General features: G+C 41.1%; 1 protein-coding gene across 1 annotated transcript in view; it reads left to right on the top strand.

Annotated features, from left to right (window-relative positions):
- LOC140458135 (coiled-coil domain-containing protein 162) overlaps nucleotides 1–21,555 on the top strand; it is a 125,340-nt gene that overhangs the window by 63,752 nt on the left and 40,033 nt on the right. Inside the window, exons 16-24 of the mRNA XM_072552251.1 lie at nucleotides 281–419; nucleotides 3,545–3,698; nucleotides 6,751–6,846; nucleotides 7,125–7,283; nucleotides 7,642–7,865; nucleotides 14,167–14,305; nucleotides 14,684–14,804; nucleotides 16,411–16,520; nucleotides 18,285–18,434. Coding sequence (XP_072408352.1) covers nucleotides 281–419; nucleotides 3,545–3,698; nucleotides 6,751–6,846; nucleotides 7,125–7,283; nucleotides 7,642–7,865; nucleotides 14,167–14,305; nucleotides 14,684–14,804; nucleotides 16,411–16,520; nucleotides 18,285–18,434 — 1,292 coding nt within the window. The remainder of the gene's footprint in view (nucleotides 1–280; nucleotides 420–3,544; nucleotides 3,699–6,750; nucleotides 6,847–7,124; nucleotides 7,284–7,641; nucleotides 7,866–14,166; nucleotides 14,306–14,683; nucleotides 14,805–16,410; nucleotides 16,521–18,284; nucleotides 18,435–21,555) is intronic.

The following is a 21,555-nucleotide window of genomic DNA, read 5'->3' as shown; positions in this document are numbered from 1 at the left end:
AAATCACCACTCTGCTTTCTTTTCTCCCATTCTGACCTCTCTAGTCAATCTGTGTAACTGAAGCTCCTCAGTTTTTGTGAATCTCTTCTGCACTCTCTCCAACACCTTCACCTCCTGTCTTAGGAGTGGTGCCCGGAACTGGATGCAGTATTCTAGCTGAGGCCAACTGTTGTCTTACATAAATTCAGCATACCCTCCTTGCGTTTGTACTATAAGTCCCTATTGATAGAGCTATGAGTTATTAAATATCATGCTGTTTTGCTGTTTCCTACTGGGGCAGGTTCTGAGCTTCAGGAGATTCAGGCTCAGGTCGATGATCTTTCCAATCCACGAGACCCTGCCTCAGTCGCAAAGCTCCTCATCCTCAAAAGAGAGGTCATGTTCTTGCAGTTTGATGCAGCTGTTCGCCATTTAATTAGGTAAAGGACCTTTTCTAACAAATACTATTTGAATGGAAATGTTATTGCTGGTTAATTACTGCATGTTCTGTCGAGTTCTGGCCAAGTGATTGGTGCTGTATGTGGCCCTGGAAGGATTGAAAGGGTTAATACTTGATAGAATGCAATAGCACCCCCCACTGTGCTGAGATCATGGTGAGAAAGTAAAGGAGGATCTCATGGAAGACAGAGCTGAGGCTAGGTCTTTGTAATAGTTAGGACCTATTCTGCTGTGTTATTAGTCACAATGATGCAATAGACTACATCTTGTTTACCTGGCGACATTGTTCTTGGTAGACTAGATAGTGTCCAACTCTCACACACAGGAGACCATGTAAATCCTGAAACTATTTTGAATCAACTTGGCTAGACATGAAATGTAACACCTTTGGGACGGGTGGGACTCAAACCCAGAACCCTGGTACAGAGGCAGACTATCGTGGTGCCACAAGATCCCTTATTAGACTGGCTCGTTGGATTACTAGCTCTGTGACAATACCATGGTCCCCTATACATTTAGAAAATGCAGAAACAACATGGTGGTCAGCATGGACCTAAAGATTTAAATTAGTGGCACCAATCCTAATGAGGTAAATGTGTTGGTACCCCAGAAGGTTGCAAGGAAGTGGATCCTGCTGATGCAGGGCACAGTCAATCCCTACAACCTGTTGGCAACACTTCAGCAGACTGGAGAAATCTGCTCTTTCAGCACCGAGTTAGAGGCTGCAGCATGTGGTGATGGTTTGTGGGATTGATCGCAAATCCTAGATCAGTCTCAGAATGAAGAGCCATTAAGGGTTGCATGAATCTAAACTAAACATTTCTGATACAGTGGGAGATGTTTAAATAGCCCAAAAAATCAGCTCAGATTGGGCTATCATCCCACAGAGGTGAAAGTGAGGATTGCAGATGCTGGAGATTAGAGTCAAGATTAGAGTGGTGCTGGAAAAGCACAGCAGGTCAGGCAGCATCCGAGGAGCAGGAAAGTCAATGTTTTGGGCAGGAGCCCTTCAGGAATTCCTGATGAAAAGCTCCTGCCCAAAACGTTGATTTTCCTGCTCCTCGGATGCTGCCTGACCTGCTGTGCTTTTCCAGCACCACTCTAACCTTGACTATAACCCCACAGATACCAGGTGGCACAAGTAGAAAAAAGTCAAAAGAGAAACATGTCTAATCCAGGAACAGAACCAGGGAACTCAGTAATTTAAAACAGATAGGCTTTAGGCAATTTAAAGAAGTGAACAACACTGTTTCAATTCAGGTAAATTTACTGAAACTGCTAAAGACGGGAATCCATGATTGGAGCTGCAATAGGCGAGAGACTCATTGTAATGACCAATGATCTCACTTGAAATGTAGTCACCAATGTAATTACATTTAAATTAAAACAATCTAAATTAGATTGATATAACCTTAATGTAATGTAAACTTTAATTGCTCAGTGGGATGAAACTCACTGCTTATTCATAAATAGATATTTATATCAATGAAACAGGTCATGCTGATGTTGCATTGTGTGATAAGAACACTGCACTGAGAATAAGATTTCTTCAAGTGGCCAGTCTGTTTAGCAAGAGCAATGCACAAAGCACAGGGTGTCTACCTCTGTTCTACCGGCAAGAGAAACTTCAAGCTCTTTACTACATTATTAAGCAAAGAAAAAATCCAGCATTAATCCATTCATAATCAGAGGTATATCAGGGAACTGATTGAACATTTTTTTTTAAGTAATTAACCTCTCTCTGTCTCTATCTCCTTTTGTAGCTCCCATTCTCTGTCTCTGCCTCTGTCTCTCTCTCTCGCTCTCACATGCTTACACATGGGCTTACACCTAGTTGAACACTTACACCTACACAGACACTTACAGATTCTTGTGTAAATAACACCAAATGTAATTTATTGTTGAAATACTTGAAATAGTCACAGTGACACAAGATGGAATCGAACAGGTTTGAAGAGATATTACCCATTTTTAAAAATAATAGTGTAGTTTGTCTTACTTTCACCCTCATATCTGATTTGAATCAGCTACAGTTACGTCCTCAATTGTAAACTGATCATTTCTGTTTCTCTATGTTTTATTGTTTAAGGAAAGAATCCAAACTAAACCATGATCTGTTTCACAACTCCACCAACATCCAACTAAACCATCCATAAAAGAAACAGGGAAGCTACTGTTTATATTTTATTGTGTTATTTGAATGGTAGAATCAATTTGTTGTTGATTCACAATCAAAACATTAATATCCATCTGTCCTTTTTATCAATGATGCCAGATTGTTTATTAGTAACATCATGAGAGAGTTCAGTTAATATCCTGAATCACAACAGTGAACCTCAGGCAGTTTATACATGCCACCTGAGCCCAGAAATTAAATTCTGGCTTTGAAATTGCTTTAGTCATCTGTGATTGTTTGTGCAATAGATCATTCCTTTTAGATTACATTTTTAAGGGTTTTTTTTGCTGAAGGCAGTTTCTTTTTATTTTGATTAGTATGTCTAGCATTTGATATTTCAATTTATAATGAAGGAATTAATGCAGTCTACTGGCAAATAATTTGCAATGCAAGAGATTATGCACTCTTATATTTAAATTCTTTCTGTCATGCACACATGAATAACTCTGCATTCCATCTAATATTTATTTCTTTTTGTGAGGAGATGCTATTCTACACCTCTGCACTTTTTTTTTAAAAAACCACCATCAAATGGCCATTTTTTTGTTTAATGCGATCGACCTGTTCAGAGATTTTCTTACACACCTGCAGAGTAGGTGGGCCTTGAACCTGGGTCATGCTGGCTTTGAAGCAGGGACACTACCGCTATATTACAAGAGTCCTGTCTATTATTTATTGATTATTGCCAGTAATGATAGTTACCTAGTACAAGTAATTGCAGTTATCTAGCCTACCATATGGATGTTTGATGTGGTCTGATTTGAATACTATTTGGTTATTGATGCCCACAGTGTATTGTGGAATACTAACCTTCATATTCACTCATTGACCTTTCACACTGGCTGTGAATGAAGGCAGCTGAACTGAAAGTAGATATTGTATCTTCTTCGGTGCTGATAATTACCATTTTTATTTTGCCTTTTTTTACAGAGAAACTTTCTTGTCTGTTGGCAATGTGGCAGCATTTCAATCAGTGACAGACTCTATGTGTCAAGCACTGCCAACCATGAGTAACTCTGCAGACAGCAGCCTGTATGGATCATTGCTTACTCTACCAGCGCCCCTGGATGCCTGGAGTCACAAGGTCAGTATGTGCTGGGGATCAGCAATGTCTGTGCTGAACTGTTCAAAATCAGGCAAAGATTGTTTTCAACAGCTCTACGTTGTTAACAACAGCATCAAGAATTGAACCAGTTGTGGCATAATCCCTGCCATCTCACATAGAATCGCATCGCATGTCCAGCTTGGAGTCAGAACATTCAGTGAACTGGTCAATGTTGGTGCTTCATGTGAGTCTTCTCCCAACTCACATCTGTGGAAGCTCCTAGGTTCAAGTGCCAGTCCAGGGTTTGAGCACAAAGATTAAGCTGGCACTGAGAGATTAAATTGAGGCAGCAAGTCCCATCTGGCTACTCAGATGGATAGAGAAATCCATTCATCTTTTGAAGAGCAGCAGGAGAGTTATTCCTGTTGCCCTGATCAACCTTTATACTTCAAACTGCAATACAAGCAGCAGTTTATCTTTTCGTCATCACATTGCTGCCTATGGGAGTTGGCTGATGCAGAATTGCCTTCCACATTTCCTTCATTCTAACAGGGACGAGATTTCAAAAGAGACTTAGTTAACTGGAAAGTGCTTTGAGACGTCTAGTGGCTGAGTTAAGTGCGAGTTAAATCCAAGTCTGTCTGCTACTCTATCAGCATTTCCTGTTACATTTTTGTAACTTCCCCTGGTTAGTGTAATGAACTGTAAAATAACAAAAGATGCTTTCTCAGAGCAGTTACAGCATGGAATAAGGCCATTCAGCCTGTCGTGTCTGCACTGGATCACCAAAGGAGCAACTTACCGAATGCCATTTCCTATTTGTCTCCTCATAGCCTTGGCTGTTCTTCCTTTTCAGATAATAACCCAATTGCTTCTTGAATGTTCTGTCTCCAGAGCATTGTCAATGTATTCGACATCCTGACCACTGGTAGATCACAAAAAGACTTTCTTCATGTCTCTATTTATTCTTAGATCTTAAATCTAACCCTCCTGTTTCCCTATCCTTCTACTGTTAGCGCAGATGGCTCCGCGTCTCGGGCTGGTTTGGAGGACTTCCCTTCATGTAGCGCGTGTAGACCTCCCAGCCTCTACCGCGTACGCAAGGAAGGCGCAAAAACTGGGCTCAACGTATCTCCCACTGCAGAGGTCAACCAGGAAGGCTTGTTTGGTCGGTTTTTAAACAGGGGGGTTAATCTGTTGGGGTCTCATACCTAGAGTCGTCAGTCCAAGGATAGTCCGTCAGTCACAGTGGCACATTAACAATAAACGACAATAATAATAATCACGCACACATTTACTAGTGTTCCGCGACCCCAATCGCCCACCTGCAAAGGATCACTCACACACACACACACTTTTAAAGAGTACTCTACCGTTACACTCTCTCTGTTCACAGGTTCAGATAACGGTCGGCAGTGAAGTCCCTCGCGGGGCACTGGGAGACTTTTACGCGAGAAGTAAAAGAGTAAAGATACTCACCCAGTGCTGTCGCAGGGATCCAGCAGCCGTCATTAACCAGGACGAAGCCCCCAATTGTTAGCGCGGATGAAATGATATCAGTCCGAGCCCAGAGTACGGTTCAACAATCGGTAACGTTTATTGATACAGTAACACCGGCAGAGACCAACCGAGGTCCGAATCTCGGCTGTTCTGCTGTTCCCGCTTGCTTCTACACATTATATACCTTTCTTTGTCAGGATGTGAGGATTTTGAGTATGAATAGGATGATAGTTCCCCATCATCGCTGGAGTAGGTGCAAATGGTGGGTTTTTTGCCGTCCCAGGAGAGTTGCAGTGTACACACAATAGGGTGCTAATTGGATTATGTAAACGGGTCTGGGTACTGTCTGCTTGTCTCTCTCTGTGAGGGCTGGAGGCTAGCACCCCCCTTTGTCCCCTTGGGGTGCTGGTGTGTATTAGTCTGTTCGTTCCTGTCTGGTGATGCCTGTCCTTTGTGTCAGGATGGTTCTGTATTGATGAATATGGGTGTGTTTCAATCAGTCTCTTGATTTGATTAGAGATGGGTTTCCATATTAATTAGCTCCGGAGTTTCGGTCTCTGAGTCATGGTTAGTGTCTGGCCTAGTGTGGATTTGATCTGTCCTCTGGCTCCCATCTCCTGGTCACGTGGGCGAACCGGCAGCTGCTGAGTTCTGTGGGTTTAAGCTGCGGCTGCCGTTTAAAACAAGAAATGAATTCCTATAGTTTTACCGATGTAGGCATAGTCCCGTGGCAAATGCAGGGCAGCTCTCTTGCCCGCTTGCACTACCAATGGGAGCAGTTTTTCCCTATCTACTCTGTCCAGACCCCGCAAGATTTTGAATACTTCTATTAAAGCTCCTCTTAAAAATTCTGTTCTTCAAGGAAAATCTTTCCAATTTCCAGTCTGTCTGTCTATGTGATGAGGGTTCCTCATCCCTGGAATCATCTTCAAGCATCTTCCTTGCACACTTTCTAATACATTCACATCTTTCCTAAAGAGAGGTGTCCAGAACTGAACCCAATTCTCTAGTGTACTATACAGGTTAGATGTAACCTCCTTGCTGTTTACCTCTAAGCCCCTCTTAAAAAATTTTTATTAACCATGTTCTCAGCTTATCCTGCCATCTTCTATGATTGGTCCACATATACACCCAGAACACTTAGTTTCTGCACCCCCTTTAGAGTTACACCCTTTAAGTCATATTGCTTCTCTGTGGACTTCCTATCAAAATGGATCACTCCACTCTTCTCTTTTCCTGTTGTGCATCCATTCCACCATCTTGTCAATGTCCTTTTAAAGTTTAACATTAGACAGTTCACAACGCTTCCAAGTTTCAGATCATTGACTAAGAGAGAGAGAATCTTTAATGAGGGTTGCTTCATTATAGAAATAAAGCCAGAAAGCAACAAAAATGGTCCTGACAAAGGGACCTTGGCCTGAAATATTAACGCCGCCTCCCCCCACCCCCCCCCTCCAGACGTGCTGCCTGACCCACTGAACGTTTCTGGCATTTCCTGTTTTTGTTAGAGTTACAGCATCTGCAACATATTACTTTTTATACTTTGTAACTGAGCTTTTCTCCTTTGTTGACCCAGTATTTTCTGTTCCAGGCCTCTGTACTCTTTCCCTGGAGGGCGTTCTTAGCAAGAGAAGGATTTGTCCCAGTGATGCTTGGCAACTTCCAAATTATTGAGTACGGGATGCAGGTAAAATCACTCATCCGGTTGCATTTTTTTAATGGGAAGAGCTTCAGCCATTGGCTTTAGTCTTTATATTGTATCTTGGGATGGTACATTGTTGGAGATTTTAAGATAACAGTCTGGGCAGTGCCATTGATGTGCAACAACATTGCGACTGAAAGATTATTGCCATTGCAAGCACTAATTTGCTGCTGATCACCAAAGATGCCAGGGACTCAGGCAATGTGATTGATGCTTTAGAGCTGGATGGTTATCAGAATTGTTGCCATTCCTGTCTGATCCAGATCTGCCTGTGTAGACTGAATGATCATGACCGAAGTGTAGCTAATGCTGAGCTACTTGGTGTCTCTCTTTTGATGGAAGACGTGATACAGAGCGGGAGTGACCTGTTGAATGAAAAGGATGAGGAGTCAAGTGTTGACACGGCGACTAAAACTCAGCAGGTAAATTTTCAGCAATTACACTTTGTAAAATTGCAGTGTTTTCCCTGTATAAATATTCATGACATGATTGGGACTAATGTTAGATTTGTACAATTGCTAGTCTACAGGCAGAGTTTTGTAGAATCGAGGCTCAGCCACCCAGCTGCCACTTACAGCAGTTTGTGACTTCATTTTTTTTCTATATTATGTTACAGGGAAGCCACCCACCTTGTTCATACTACATCTATTTACGATCTACTTCTGACAACGAAGTGAACATTCTTAGTCCAGCTGATGTTTGGATATTATAAAATACAATTTACTCTGAAACACATGAATTCACTTGGCTCAACCTTATGATTTTTGGTGTTTACCACAGGAGGATGCTGTTGAATTAAAGGAAGATGGAAAACAATCCTCAGTCAGCAGAGTAGCTCCCTCTTTGAAAGCAAAGGACCCTACGTCAGTGTACATGGCTCTTAAATCATTCTTAATATTATGGAAACAACTTGAGGTGTTTAAGGAGGAATGGGGCAGGTTAAAGCTTAGCGTGGAACAAATCAGCTCTGTGAGCCTCTACAAACAATTTTGCAAAGTTTACAGGTGAGGAGGATCAATGTGAATATATAACTCTATCCTTCTTTATAGTATCCTATTCAACAACGCAAATCATCTTCTTTTTCCTGTGTTTGCGATATATAGGTATGAACATTAGACTGGCAATTCTTTACCAATGAAGTTACAAATGGCCAAATGTTTCTTTACAGTCACTAGTTGTGAGGAAAGCTGACAGTACATCATCTTTGATTGTTATAGCTCTTTGTTTTTGTTTGAAGTGTGAATCCTATGAAACACAGTATCACTATGGTACCGGCGGTGTTACATTCGTTGCTGCAATGGAGTGACAGACATTGATTGTACTCGAGGTTTCGAATGGAGATGCTTGTGTGACAGTCCACTGCAGGGACAACTATACAGCACTAACTCACACTCGCAGGACCATGAAGCACATGGGCATCCTGTCAGAGAGCAGCAGATCATTTACCTTCCTGTGGCACTAGAGACAAATTCTCTTGAGCAGCCTGTGATTGCTGACCCCCACAGCCCCCTGAGCAAGTCCTGCTTTCATCAGGTGGAATGGCCTTTTACTGCCATCCTTGGGGAGAAACTTCCCCTTCTCTGCTGGATTTCCTTCAGGGAAACCTGTAGGGAAACAGCGCTGAACCCTGATGCTGCTTTCTGCCAGCTCACTGACGTCTCTGTGGTGGTCGGGTGCAATGAGCAGAGTGATGCTCCTGAATTGCTGAAAATGGAAGCACTATATAGATGCCTCGAAAATAAAACTGGATGTTGGAGCCCAGTAGCTCCTGATGGAATAGAACTACCTATCATAACATTTAACACTTTATACCCATTCATGACTGTGTAATGGCCTAAGAAGAACATAATCTCATAGTGAACCCCTACCTATTTACTCCCCACACCCCCTCCAAAAAATGTTCATTCCTCCCACTTTAACATCCATCTCTCAATGGAAGAAAATTCCGGCCCGCCATGTGGTTTAGCACCTTGAAGCTTTAGGAAAGTTTGAAACAGCAGAATGACTTTCACTTCTATCTGTCACCATTTGAGTTGCAATCTCCTCTTTTGATTACAATGACGCCTGGAGATGGACAGTCCAGAGGTTCTGCATAAAAGCTGAAAGACCTGCTGTAAATCAGAGACAAAAGTTGAAATTCCTGAAAAAGTTCAGCAGGTCTGGCAGCATCTGTGAGAGAAATCAGAGTTAATGTTTCCTTCCTTAGGACTGGATTCTGCAGTTCCTCTGGTGTTAACCCACCCTGAAACAGAGAGATGTGTGAATTCACTGGATGGATGGCCAGATTTAATTAAATACTCCAAGGTCACATGATTTGCAGCAGTCATTTCACAGCTTGTTCCTGTCCAGTTTTTTAAAAAATTCTAACTGAAAGCTCATATTACGATACCCATTTTGAGCAGGACATCCCAATTGGTAATGGCTCCCTTTGTTGTATGTGTTCATGGTATATAGGCATTGCTGGCTGGGCCATTATTTGTTGCTCATCCTTAGTTGCATGAAGATATCACTCCTTCTTATGCCCAGGTCCATAAAAATTGGTAGCCGGGAGAAAATGAAAAGAACCTGGGAGAAAGTCCAAGGTCATCAGTTGCTGGAGAAGGAATGGTGAAGTGGATGGGGATAAAACTGTTATAATAAATGATCACCAATCATTTGTGTTTGGAGCTTCCACATTGGACTGCAGCTAGGTGCTGTGCAATAGCTACAACTTTAATTTTATTTGTTCATAGGATCACTGGCTGGCCCAGAATTTACTGCTTTTCCCTTATGGCACTGTAGAAGGTGGTGGTAAGCTGCCTTCTTGAACAGCTGCAAGCATTCGGGTATAGGGACACCCTCAGGGTTTCGATCCAGTGACATTAAAGGAACAGTGACATACTTCCAGGTCAGGATGGTGAGTGGTTCAGAGGACAATTTGCAGAAGGTGATGTAACCATGTATTTACTGCACTTGTCCTTCTAGATGGAAGAGGTTGTGGATTTGGAAGGAAATGTGAAAGGTGCAGAGATGTCTTTAGCCTACAAATTAAGTAGAAAAATCAGATCAACAGCAGTTGCCTGAATGAAAAGCTATTAGAATGCCCTCAAGATAATTTCTGACAACATTGTGTTCTGGAACCAACCAGAGAGGATCTAGTCAGGTTGTATGCTTGCTCGCTGAGCTGATAGTTTTATTTTCAGATATTTCATCATCATGCTAGGTACCATTAATTGCTGAGCGTCCAATGAAGTGCTAGTCTTCTGTCCCGCTTGCTATTTATGTGTCTCGGTCTGTAACAGCGGGTGGTATCACTTCCAATTCTTTTTCTGAGAGGTTGGTAAATGAGGTACAAATCTATGTGTTTATTGATGGTATTCTGGTTTGAATGCCAGGCCCTTAGGAATGTCCGTGCGTGTCTTTGTTTAGCCTGTCCTGGATGGATGTGTTGTCCCAGTCGAATTGACCAGTATCTGGTCAGCGTCAGTGACCAGATACTCAACTACAGAAGCAATCATCCCAACACCCACAAATGGAGCTGCATCATAACATTATTTAAATGAACCCCAACACACTGCAGCACCCCAGAACTATGAGAATTCAAGGAAAAACACCTGTATAATGTATTCAAGAACAACAGGTACCTGATAAGCACAGTCTGCCGATTCTTACACAACAGACTGAAACAAGAAGACACATCACGCCCAGAGAGTCTAGCCACCCAGCCGTACATTAAAGACATCTCGGAGATGATGACCAGACTACTCCAGCCCCTAGGCATCATAGTAGCTCACAAACCTAATAGCACACTGAAACAGCTCCTGATGAATTTAAAGGACCCCAGCAGAATGAACGTCATATAGTAACTACCCTGCGAGGATTGCAATAAACATTACAATGCATAGACGGGCAGGAAACTAGCCACCAGGATACATGAGCACCAATTAGCCACCAAAAGACATGACCAACTATCACTAGTATCCATACACACAGACAAAGAGGGACACCAGTTCGTCTGGGACAATACATCTATCCCTGGACAGGCTAAACAAATACACATAAGGGAATTCCTAGATGCCTGGCATTCCAACTGGAACTCCATTAACAAACATATTGATTTGGATCCCATTTACCAACCTCTGAGGAAAAGAACCGGAAATGATATCACCCACTATAACAGACCAAGACACATAAAATAGCAAGTGGGACAGAACATCAGCCCTTCCTCAGAGGCTCACCGATGATGTTACCTAGTGTGGTGACGAAATGTCTGAGAATAAATCGACCAGCTCAGCAAGCAAACTTACAACCTGATCCACAACCTGAGCTACAAATCTTCTCCAAAATCATAGCACACCTCATTTTATACTTTGTATTATATAATGTGACAAGATTAATTAATAACCTCAGAGTAAAGGCATCCCTTGGTAGCAACGATGACAGTAATGATTGAAATTTATGTCCAACTTAAAAAGGAGAAGATTGGGGCTAACACGACTATTTTAAACCTAGGTAAGTGCAACTACGTGGGCACTGAGTGAGCTGTAGTAAACTGGCACATGAGCTGTAAATAAGAGCGGGAATAGAGGGAGGAATTCAGCAAATTACCATTATGAGGGAAGTGTTACTAAGCAAACTGCTAAGTGTCTTTGTTCAAATGAATTTCTTCCTAGCATTTTAAGAGGTGGCCAATGAAGTAGAACATGCCTTAGTGAAAAGTTGACAAAATTCCTTTGAACCAGGAAAAGTTCCATCAGATTAGAAAGTACACAATATGACCCCTTTCTTTAAGAGGAAAGAGAGGTAGTAAATGGAAAACTATAGGCCAAATAGCTTGATGTTTGTTGCAGCAAAAGTGTTTGAATCGATTGTTGAAGACATTATATCTGCACTTTTAGGAAAATTCAAGGTAATTGAGAGGACTCAGCATGGTTTTGCCAAAGGAAAATCATGTTTAATAAATTTATTGGAATTCTTGGAAGGAATAATGAATGCAGTGGATAAAGAGGAGCCTGTACGTGTACTCATAGAGGAGAAAATGAGGACTGCAGATGCTGGAGATCAGAGCTGAAAATGTGTTGCTGGAAAAGCGCAGCAGGTCAGGCAGCATCCAAGGAGCAGGAGAATCAATGTTTCGGACATAAGCCCTTCTTCAGAAATTCCTGAAGAAGGGCTTATGCCCGAAACATTGATTCTCCTGTTCCTTGGATGCTGCCTGACCTGCTGCGCTTTTCCAGCAACACATTTTCAGCATGTACTCATAGAATCATAGAGATGTACAGCACGGAAACAGACCCTTCGGTCCAACTCATCCATGTCGATCAGATACCGTAATCTAATCTAGTCCCATTTGCCAGCATTTGGCCCATATTCTTCTAAACCCTTCCTATTCACGTACCCATCCACATGCCTTTTAAATGTTGTAATTGTCCCAGCCTCTACCACTTCCTCTGGCAGCTTATTCCATACACACACCACCCTCTGTATGAAAAAGTTGCCCCTTAGAAATCCTTTTCTCCTCTTACCCTAAACCTATGCCCTCTAGTTCTTGACTCCCCACCCCAGAGGAAAGACCTTGTCTAGTCACCCTATCCATGACCCTCATGATTTTATAAACTTCCATAAGGTCACCCCTCAGCCTCCGATGCTCCAGGGAAAACAGCCCTAGCCTATTCAGCCTCTCCCTATAGCTCAAATACTCCAATCCTGACAACATCCTAGTAAATCTTTCCTGAACCCTTCCAAGTTTCACAATAGACTTCTGATAGGAGGGAGACCAGAATTGCACACAATATTCCAAGAGTGGCCTAATCAATGTCCTGTACAGCTGCAACATGAACACCCAACTCCTATATTCAATGCTCTGACCAAGAAGGGAAAACATATCAAACGCCTTCTTCACGATCCTATTGACATGTGACTCTACTTTTAAGGAACTATGAACCTGCCCTCCAAGGTCTCTTTGTTCAGGAACAGTCCCTATGACCTGCCCATTAAGTGTATAACTCCTGCGAAGATTTGCTTTTCCAAAATGCAGCACGTCACATTTATATAAATTAAACTCCATCTGCCACTCATCAGCCCTTTGGCCCACCTGATCAAGATTCATTGTACTCTGAGGTAACTTTCGTTGTCCAGTACATCTCCAATTTTGGTGTCATCTGCAAACTTACGAACTGTACCTCCTATGTTCACATCCAAATCATTTATATAAATGTACTGTACTTATATTTCCAGAATGGGTTTGATAAGATGCCACATCAAAGGTTTTTGGTGGTAAATAAAAAAGTGTTTTGTCAAGAATAACATATTAACATGGATAGAAGATTAGCTGGCTAGCAGAATACAGTGAGTGTGTATAAATGGGTCTGATTGGTAGGATGTGGCAAGTGGAATCCCACAGGGATCTTTGATTGGGCCTCAACATTTTACAATTTACACCAATGACCTTGATGAGGGGAGGGGAGGAATTGGAGCTAAATTTGCAGATGAATCCAAGGAAGTATGTCATAAGGAGATTGCAGACAGATGTTGATAGGTTAAATGAGTAGGCAAAAATCTGGCAGCATTATGTGGGAAAATATGTAGTTTTTCACTGACAGGAAGAATGAGAAAGAAGAATATTACTTTAACTGAGAATGACTGTAATTTCAAGCCTCAAAACATTACTATGCAGTAAATAATCAAAAAGGCTAATGGGATACTATTCTTTATTATGTGCAAAATTGAACATAAATTAAGGATGTTATGCTTCAGTTATACGCAACATTGATGGAAGCGGTTTTGATCTTCTTATTTAAGGAGGGATGTAAATGTATTGGAGACAAGTCAGAGGATGTTTTCTAAATTAAAACAAAGGTGAGAAGGTTTTAATCAAGAGAGTTGCGTGACTTTGGAATTATTTACCTTAGACGTCAGTGAAGTTGGGTCCATTAAGCACTTTTAAGGCCGAGGTGGGTAGGTTTTTGTTAGGGCAGGTGAATCAAGAGTTAACAGAGTAGATGAGAATGTGGATTTAGAAACACAAACACTTCAACCATTATCTTATTGAATGGTGGAGCAGGCTAGAGGGGCCAAATGGCCTACTTATGCTCCTGGTTCATATCTTTGCATGTGCTTGGTGAGTTGCTGCGTTAATCCCCGAGTCATTTAGTAGTCTGTTTTTTGTGAGGTATCAGATCGTAAGAACAACTTGTGCATCCACGAAACAGAGCAGATAGATTCATTTTAAGCTCTGAACGTTTTTTGAAACTTGCTCATTCGTTGATTGCTAAACATGGTTTTCAAGAAAATCATTAAAACTGAGGACTTTGCCCTCCACTCTAGAATGGAAATCCTGTACCCAGCTTTGACAATGATCACCGGTCAAATAGGCATGGAAGAGGAGTACGAGAGAATGATGATGGACAACCAGCTACTACTCCCACCAGAGGGGACGTCAAAAGCAGAGATGAAAACTCAACAGGTAAGTTGGATACATCAGAATGAAGGCCAAATCTGGTTTAAATTGTCTTCTTAAGGCATGTTTTTCCAAAGCAGGTCCTCATAAACAGCTCAACATTTTGTGTAATCGTCATAGCCTTTAATTTAATTAATGGTTGCATTACTGACTGGAAGTACGGCTATCTCCATATCTTATTGGCAGCTAATAGGCTCTGTACAGTGTCCCACCTTGCCATTAAAAATATTGGTGGGAATGATGGCAACTTCACACCCATTTTAAACTCCATGGAGTGATAATTGGACCGAAGTGGGCCTTCCACCTCTCACTCAGGCGTAATACAGAAATCAAATGAAAGTTTAAATAACTGACCACCTTGTCTGCTTTTGTTTTTGTTGCAAGCTGCACAAAATTCTTGAAAGCATGGAATGTTACATGATCCATGAGCTTCAAAAGAAAATCACGAAGGAGGTAACACTTGTTATGTCAGAAAGAGCCAGAGGCGAAGCAACTCTGCCAATAGGTAAGGAATGACATGTTCAGCGAAAGGCTGAGAACTCTTCATTACACAGGTTACTGTTTCGCCACCACATTTCCCTAACAGCTATCAAGTCATGTTCTTTTATTTCTATCGTCAACCTTATTAGAAATGCTACATGCATTCAGATAAAAAGCCTAGTCGGCTGGCATTCAATACCAGATTTTATTGAACTGGAGGTTTCACTGTGGGTCATGGTAGGATTCAAACCAACGTCCTCGGAATATTAGCCTGGGACTCTGGATTACTAGTCAAGTGACAAGTGACATCAACGCCATCCACTTCCTCCCCATATCTGCAACAGCACTGCTGTAGGAAGACCAGAGGAATTTTCCTTAGTAATTATAGCAATATGTGTCCATCATTCAACATCACTAAAGATATTATAACACCACTGTTTGTGGGATCTTGCTGTGTGCAATTGGCTGGTCTTTTTGCATTATGACGATTCAAAAAGTATTCCATTTGCTGTGAAATACTTTAGGAGGCTCTGAAACCAGAAACGTTGCTATACAAATGCATCTAACTTCTACCTCTCATTCTCCTCTCATCCTAGTACAATTACATCCTTCTCTTTCTCTGTGTTCTGGTTTCTCACCTGTACTGTTTACTGAAACTAACAATATCTGATTCATTGGATAAAATGTGATTATTTGATTCATGAATTCCTGCCTAATATGTTCTCATTTTTAAAATTTTAATTGAAGAACACTCTAACAACATTAGATATCCATAGACTAAACTTGTCTGTTTTCTTCAAATCAATGGATATCAAAGGAACATAGAAACAGGAGTAGGCCATTTACCCCTTGAGCTTGTTCCATCTTTAAATGAGTTCATGAATGATCTTTGTCCTACCTCGATACACCTGCCTTTTGCCCATATCCCTTACACAAAAAAAATCTATCTCAGGTTTAAAAAGAACAACCAGTCAAGTATCCATTGCCGTTTGTAGAAGAGAGTTCCAAATATCTACCACCCTTTGTGTTTCCGACCATCTTTCCTGAACAGTCTGGCCCTAATTCTCAGACTATATCCCGTAGTACTAAAATCCCTAACCAGTGGAAACAGTTTACCTTTATCTACCCTATCTTTTCCACTTAATAAAACATTGAATCTCTTTACAGTGTCCTCTCCAGTGGCCCTTCTTGGTAATGAACACCATAATTTTTTCCCAGTTCTGCCTGACTTTCTATGACATATGTAATTTATGGCCCCTTTTACTGGAATTTTTCACCAGAGGAGCCAAACCAGTTGTTATTAATCTTAAATGATTTAGAAATGGTAAAAGATTATAAAATGTGATTATTTGATTTATTAATTCATTTATAATAAATAAATAAAATTTATTTATTAATTATAAATGAATTAATAAATCAAATAATCACATAAATAATCAAAATAAATAAATAAAATTTATTTATTAATTTTAATCCTAATGAGTGGATTAGATTAGATGATTATGTGTTGGAACTGAAAGACAGTAGAACTAAAAATACCTGATTTGCGAGCACTGAAGATGTTTTAAACACTGTGGTTAAAAAAGGGGAAGAAATGTAATGTAAACATTTACAATTCTTCTTTCTTCCAGATGTTTGGAAGCATTCAGCCATGACAGAAAATGTCTTGTTAGTGAGGCCTCAAATTGTTGAAAACTTTGTTCAAAAATTGAATGAGCATTCACAGGAGACTGATAAAGAGGTATAGAACCAGTTTGATTTGCCAGCACTTTAAAAACTCAAAATAAACTTGTGACTTTATGAATTGTGAACTTGTTATCAAATGCCAGTAATAGGTCTTGGTTAACAAGGTCCTTTCATGAGCTAAATAGCTGTTCTGGTCAAGATTGAAATGGTTGATCTTGTAAAGTTAAAGCTATTTTTTAGCTGCCTGAAGTCAGAGACAGTCATTATGTAATGCTATAAATATCAGCTATGTTCCATTGTTCTTTTGAACATTTAATTTATAGAATATTCCAAATGAAAAATAAAGTTACATCTGTTTTCTTTTCATCGGGCTTTCAATCATATGTTAATGAATTTTAGAGGAGCTGAAACTCAGGTAAGTGAGAGTCTGTTGGTGAAACAAGCTATGTTAGCGTAGAACATAGAACAGTACAACACAGGAACAGCCCCTTCGGCCCACTATCTCAATACTGATCATGATGTCATTAAGTAATCCCATTGGCTGGAACATGGTCCATTTCCCTCTATTCCATGCCTGTTCATGTGTCTGTCAAAATGCCTCTTAAATTTTGTTAATGTATCTGCTTGTACCATCACCCCGGCAGTATGTTCTAGGCACCTACCATCCGCTATGTAAAAAAACTTGCCTCACACATCTCCTTTAAACTTTCTGTCTCTCACCTACTATTTGACATATCTATCCTGGAGAAAAGACTCCGACTAACCACCTTAAACATGCCTCTCATAATTTTATATACAAGTTGCCCCTCAGCATCCGACATTCTAGCGAAAGCAATTCAAATTTGTCCAACCTCTCCTTATAGCTAATACACTCCAATCCAGGCAACATCCTGGTAAACCTCTTTTGCACCCTCTCCAAAGCCTCCATATCCTTCCTATAAAATGCTGACCAGAACTACACATGGCGGTGCTCCAAATACAGCAAGAGACGTGTTCTGGATCGGATTGACTGTGTTAAACCGACACTGAGTGGACAGTCCAGTCAGGCTTATCATTGCAGCCGATTTACATGAATTTCCCAATGAGTGGATAAGGTTAGAATTTTTTATCACTGTCTGCAGTGAGATTAAATGGAAAGAGGGGTTGACGAAGATGGCTCAGGTAAGGTAACCTGCGACGCTTTCCTCAATAAATACAACTCCAGGAGAGTGTAGAGATAACAAAATACAGTGTAAGATACAATGAGATATACCAGTGCGCTCCTGGCCTTCAGTTTTGTTCTGTTGGGAAAGTACTTCAAGTTTAACAGATCTCAAAAGTCCTCTCCTGCTGCTGCACAAACAGCTGGCTCTATTCCCCTGTGGTTGCCCACTGAGGTCACCAGCAGCTAATTTCCCATTAACTATGCTCTGTGCGCACAGGTATACCCCTGAGAGCCGGGCAAAGTCTTTCAATTAGACCAAGACTAGAATGTTCACTTGGGTTGAGTGATGCCTGAAGGGTGACAGATTAATTCTCAGTAGAATTGCAGTCTCATTTCCTGTCAGCGCATTACAGAATTGTTATGGTTCAGTAGGAGGCCATTTGGTCCATCTGTCTGCACGTGCTCTACAAATGTGCACCTTGACTTTGTCCCAGTCTCCGTCTTTTCCCCTTAACCCTGCTTATTGTTTCGATTTAACTAAACATTTAATCTCATGGGAGTGGGGTGGTTGGAATCAGAAGCCAAAAACCTTGCACACCATCTGTAGCATTACGATGATGCATATATGAAGCAAAACATTGCTGTGTGCTTCAAAGATTTGATGATTTTTGACAGATTACTTTCAGCAAAGACCATTTAAGAGACTGCCTTCTGTCTCTAGCCTGTGATGTAATGGGGAGAGAGCGCAGCAACTTTGAGACTTATTCCATGTGTTATGAAAACATACTTCGTCAGGAACACCAACTGCTTTACCAAAAGGAACAGGTACGGAACAGTCCATTTAACAAGAAAGATTTAGTATTTGGCTGTTGACTCTGAAAAGTTTATGTTGTGACTATTGTTTTTGCGATGGCAATGTCACATTGATTTCACTTCAATTCCTTTTGAAGGGATATGTTTGTGATAGCAATCAGAAGAAGCGATAGATCCATCAGATTGGCATATGTCTGCAAGTACGTTGTTGGGATATTTCTCTGTGTTTGCTTACATTCATATGTGTTGTGAGTGTGTGTTTGTGAGATTGTATCTCGATATGGACAGGAGCCTGCTGGATGGCATTAATATAAACTATTTTCTCTAGCAATATTATTATTATGTTTGATTCCTCTGGTGATGTGGGGAAATAGGTGATACTTACCTCTCTTAGTATGTTGGAAAAAAAATTAATTATCATCATAGTGAACTGCTGCAGTCCATCTTGTAGATGGCACTGTCCCATTGTGCATTGGCGGTGGAGTGAATGTTTAAGATGGAGGACGGCCTACCAATGCGACAGACTGTGTTGTCCTGTCAAGCTATTTGTGTTGTTGGAGCTGCACCCATCCAGGCAGGTGGGGAGTATTCCATCACACTCCATGTAGATGGTGGACAGGCTTTGGGGAGTCAGGAGGTGAGTTATTTGCTGCAGAATTCTTAGTCTCTGACTGTTCTCACAGCCACTGTATTTATATGGCTAATCCAGTTCAACTTCTGGTCAATGGTAAACCCCCAGGATGGTGATAATGAGAGATTCAGTGATGATCGCACTATTTGTCATGACCCTGTCCATGCCATTCATATGGTCAGTCAACTGTTAGTGAACAATGACCTGTAAATTAATATAACTCATGCATTCTCCTTAAAGGTTAGATAGGTTGATAGTGAGGATTCCTCAGGATACATAAATAACATTATTAACATTATCATTATTATTGTTAAAATGTGTGATGTCCCTGTTAGAGAAAAGGGTAAGGCTGGTAAGAGCAGAAAACAATGGATAAATAAAGGTATTGAGGTTCTAGTCAAGAGTGAAAAAGAATAAGATATTAGATATAGAGAACTGGGATCAAATGAATCTCTTCAAGAGTATAAATGGTATAGGGGCATTCTTAAGAGGGAATATGAGATAGTCTTGGAAGATAAGGTCACGGAGAATCCAAAGAGATTCTACAAGTGCCTTAAGACCAAAAGAACAACTAGAGAAAGATTAGGACAGCTTAAAGATCAGTAAGATCTGTGTTGAATCCCAGGAGATGGGAGAGATACTAAATAAATATTTTGCCTCAGTTATTACTGTGGTGAAAAAAATGGAGGCCAGAGAACTTAAGGAAATAAATATTGATGTTTTAAAAGCAGTCCATATCACAGAAGAGGTAATGCTGGAAGTCTTAGAAAACATAAAGGCGGACAAATCTCTGGGACCTGATCAATTGTATCCCAGGATATTGTGGGAAGTTAGGGAAGAAATTGCAGACCCCATAGCAGAAATATTTGTGTCGTCTATAACCACAGGTGAGATGCCAGAGGATTGGAGGGTGGCTAATGTTGTGCCTTTATTTAAAAAAGAGTGTGAGGAGAAGCCTGGAGACTATAGACCTATGAGCCTGACATTGGTAGTGAGTAAGTTGTTTTAGGTGATTCTGAGAGATAGGATTTACATGGATTTGGAGAGACCAAGGCTGATAAGGGAAAGTCAGCATGGCTTTGTGTATGGTAGATTGTGTCTCATGAACTTGATTGAGTTTTTTGAGTTGGGACTTTTTTTCACTGGCATGTTTGAGGTTGAGGGAGGTTTATAAAATCATGAAGTGCATAGATAAGGTGAATAGCAGGGTCTTTCCTTAGGGTGAGGGAGTTCAAAATTAGGCAGCATGTTTTTGAGATGAGAGGAGAAAGATTTAAAAAGGACATGAAGGGTAACTTTTTTATCATGTGTGGAATGTACTGCCAGAGGAAGTGGTGGATGCCGGTACAGTTACAACATGTAAAAGACACATAGAATCCCTACATTGTGGAAACAGACCCTTCAGCCCAATAAATCCACACTAACCATTCCAAAGAGTAACCTACCCAGGCCCATTCCCCCGACCCTATGTTTACCCCTAATAATGCACTTAACCCACACATCCCTGAACACTATGGGCAATTTAGCATGGCCAGTTCACCTAATCTGCATATCTTTGGACTGTGGGAGGAAACCAGAGCACCCAGAGGAAACCCACGCAGACATGGGGAGAATGTGCAAACTCCACACAAATAGTTACCTGAGGCTGCAATTGAACCCGGGCCCCTGGTGCAGTGAGCCACCATGCTACCTATTAGAAACAGGCCCTTTGACCCAGCAAGTCCACACTGACCCTCGGAAGAGTAACCCACTCACATCCATTCCCCTACCCTATATTTACCCCTGACTAATGCATATAACCTACACATCCCTGAACAGTATGGGCAATTTAGCATGGCCCATTCACCTAACCTGCACAGTTCTGGAAGGAAACCAGAGCACCCGATGGAAACAGACATTCACTTAATATTGGAATTGAACCCGGGTCCCTGGCGCTGTGAGAGGGCAGTGCTAACCATTGAGCTACTGTGCCGTGACATTTGGATAAGTACGTGAATGGGGAAGGTTTAGAGGGATATGGCCAAACACAGGCAAGTGGGAACATGGTCAGCATGGAGTAGCAGGACTGAAAGGTCTGTTTCCATGTTGTATTACCTTGTAATGCTAGAACAGGAAATTAAGGATATTGAGATTAAAATGATTAGCAATAAATCCCAAAGAATACTTACAAGACCCCAATAAATACCTGTGATTTGTTATTGGGGCCTGTTGTTTGAGTTTCTTGTTGCCATGAAGTGGTTAACACTTGGAACCGCATCTGGTAACTGTGACAGTCTCTGTGGTTGAATTCAGGTAGATTCCACAGGAGAGCAGATTGTGAGGAGAGAAGACAATTCCTGATTTCTGGTTCTGCAAGCATTCAGGTTTAGCTGCCCAGTTATATTGTACTGAGTCATGAACTCTTTCACAATGTCTCCGTCTCTTCCTCAATCTCTCTGCCTTCCTGGATGTTTCTCCCAGGAAGGTTCAAGATGGAATCTTATCTGGGCAGTTGGCTATTCT

The sequence above is a fragment of the Chiloscyllium punctatum genome, chromosome 3, assembly GCF_047496795.1.
Source record: "Chiloscyllium punctatum isolate Juve2018m chromosome 3, sChiPun1.3, whole genome shotgun sequence".
Taxonomy (NCBI): domain Eukaryota; kingdom Metazoa; phylum Chordata; class Chondrichthyes; order Orectolobiformes; family Hemiscylliidae; genus Chiloscyllium; species Chiloscyllium punctatum.
The sequence above is the reverse complement of the archived record's forward strand: the minus strand, read 5'-3'. Positions and strand labels throughout refer to the sequence as shown.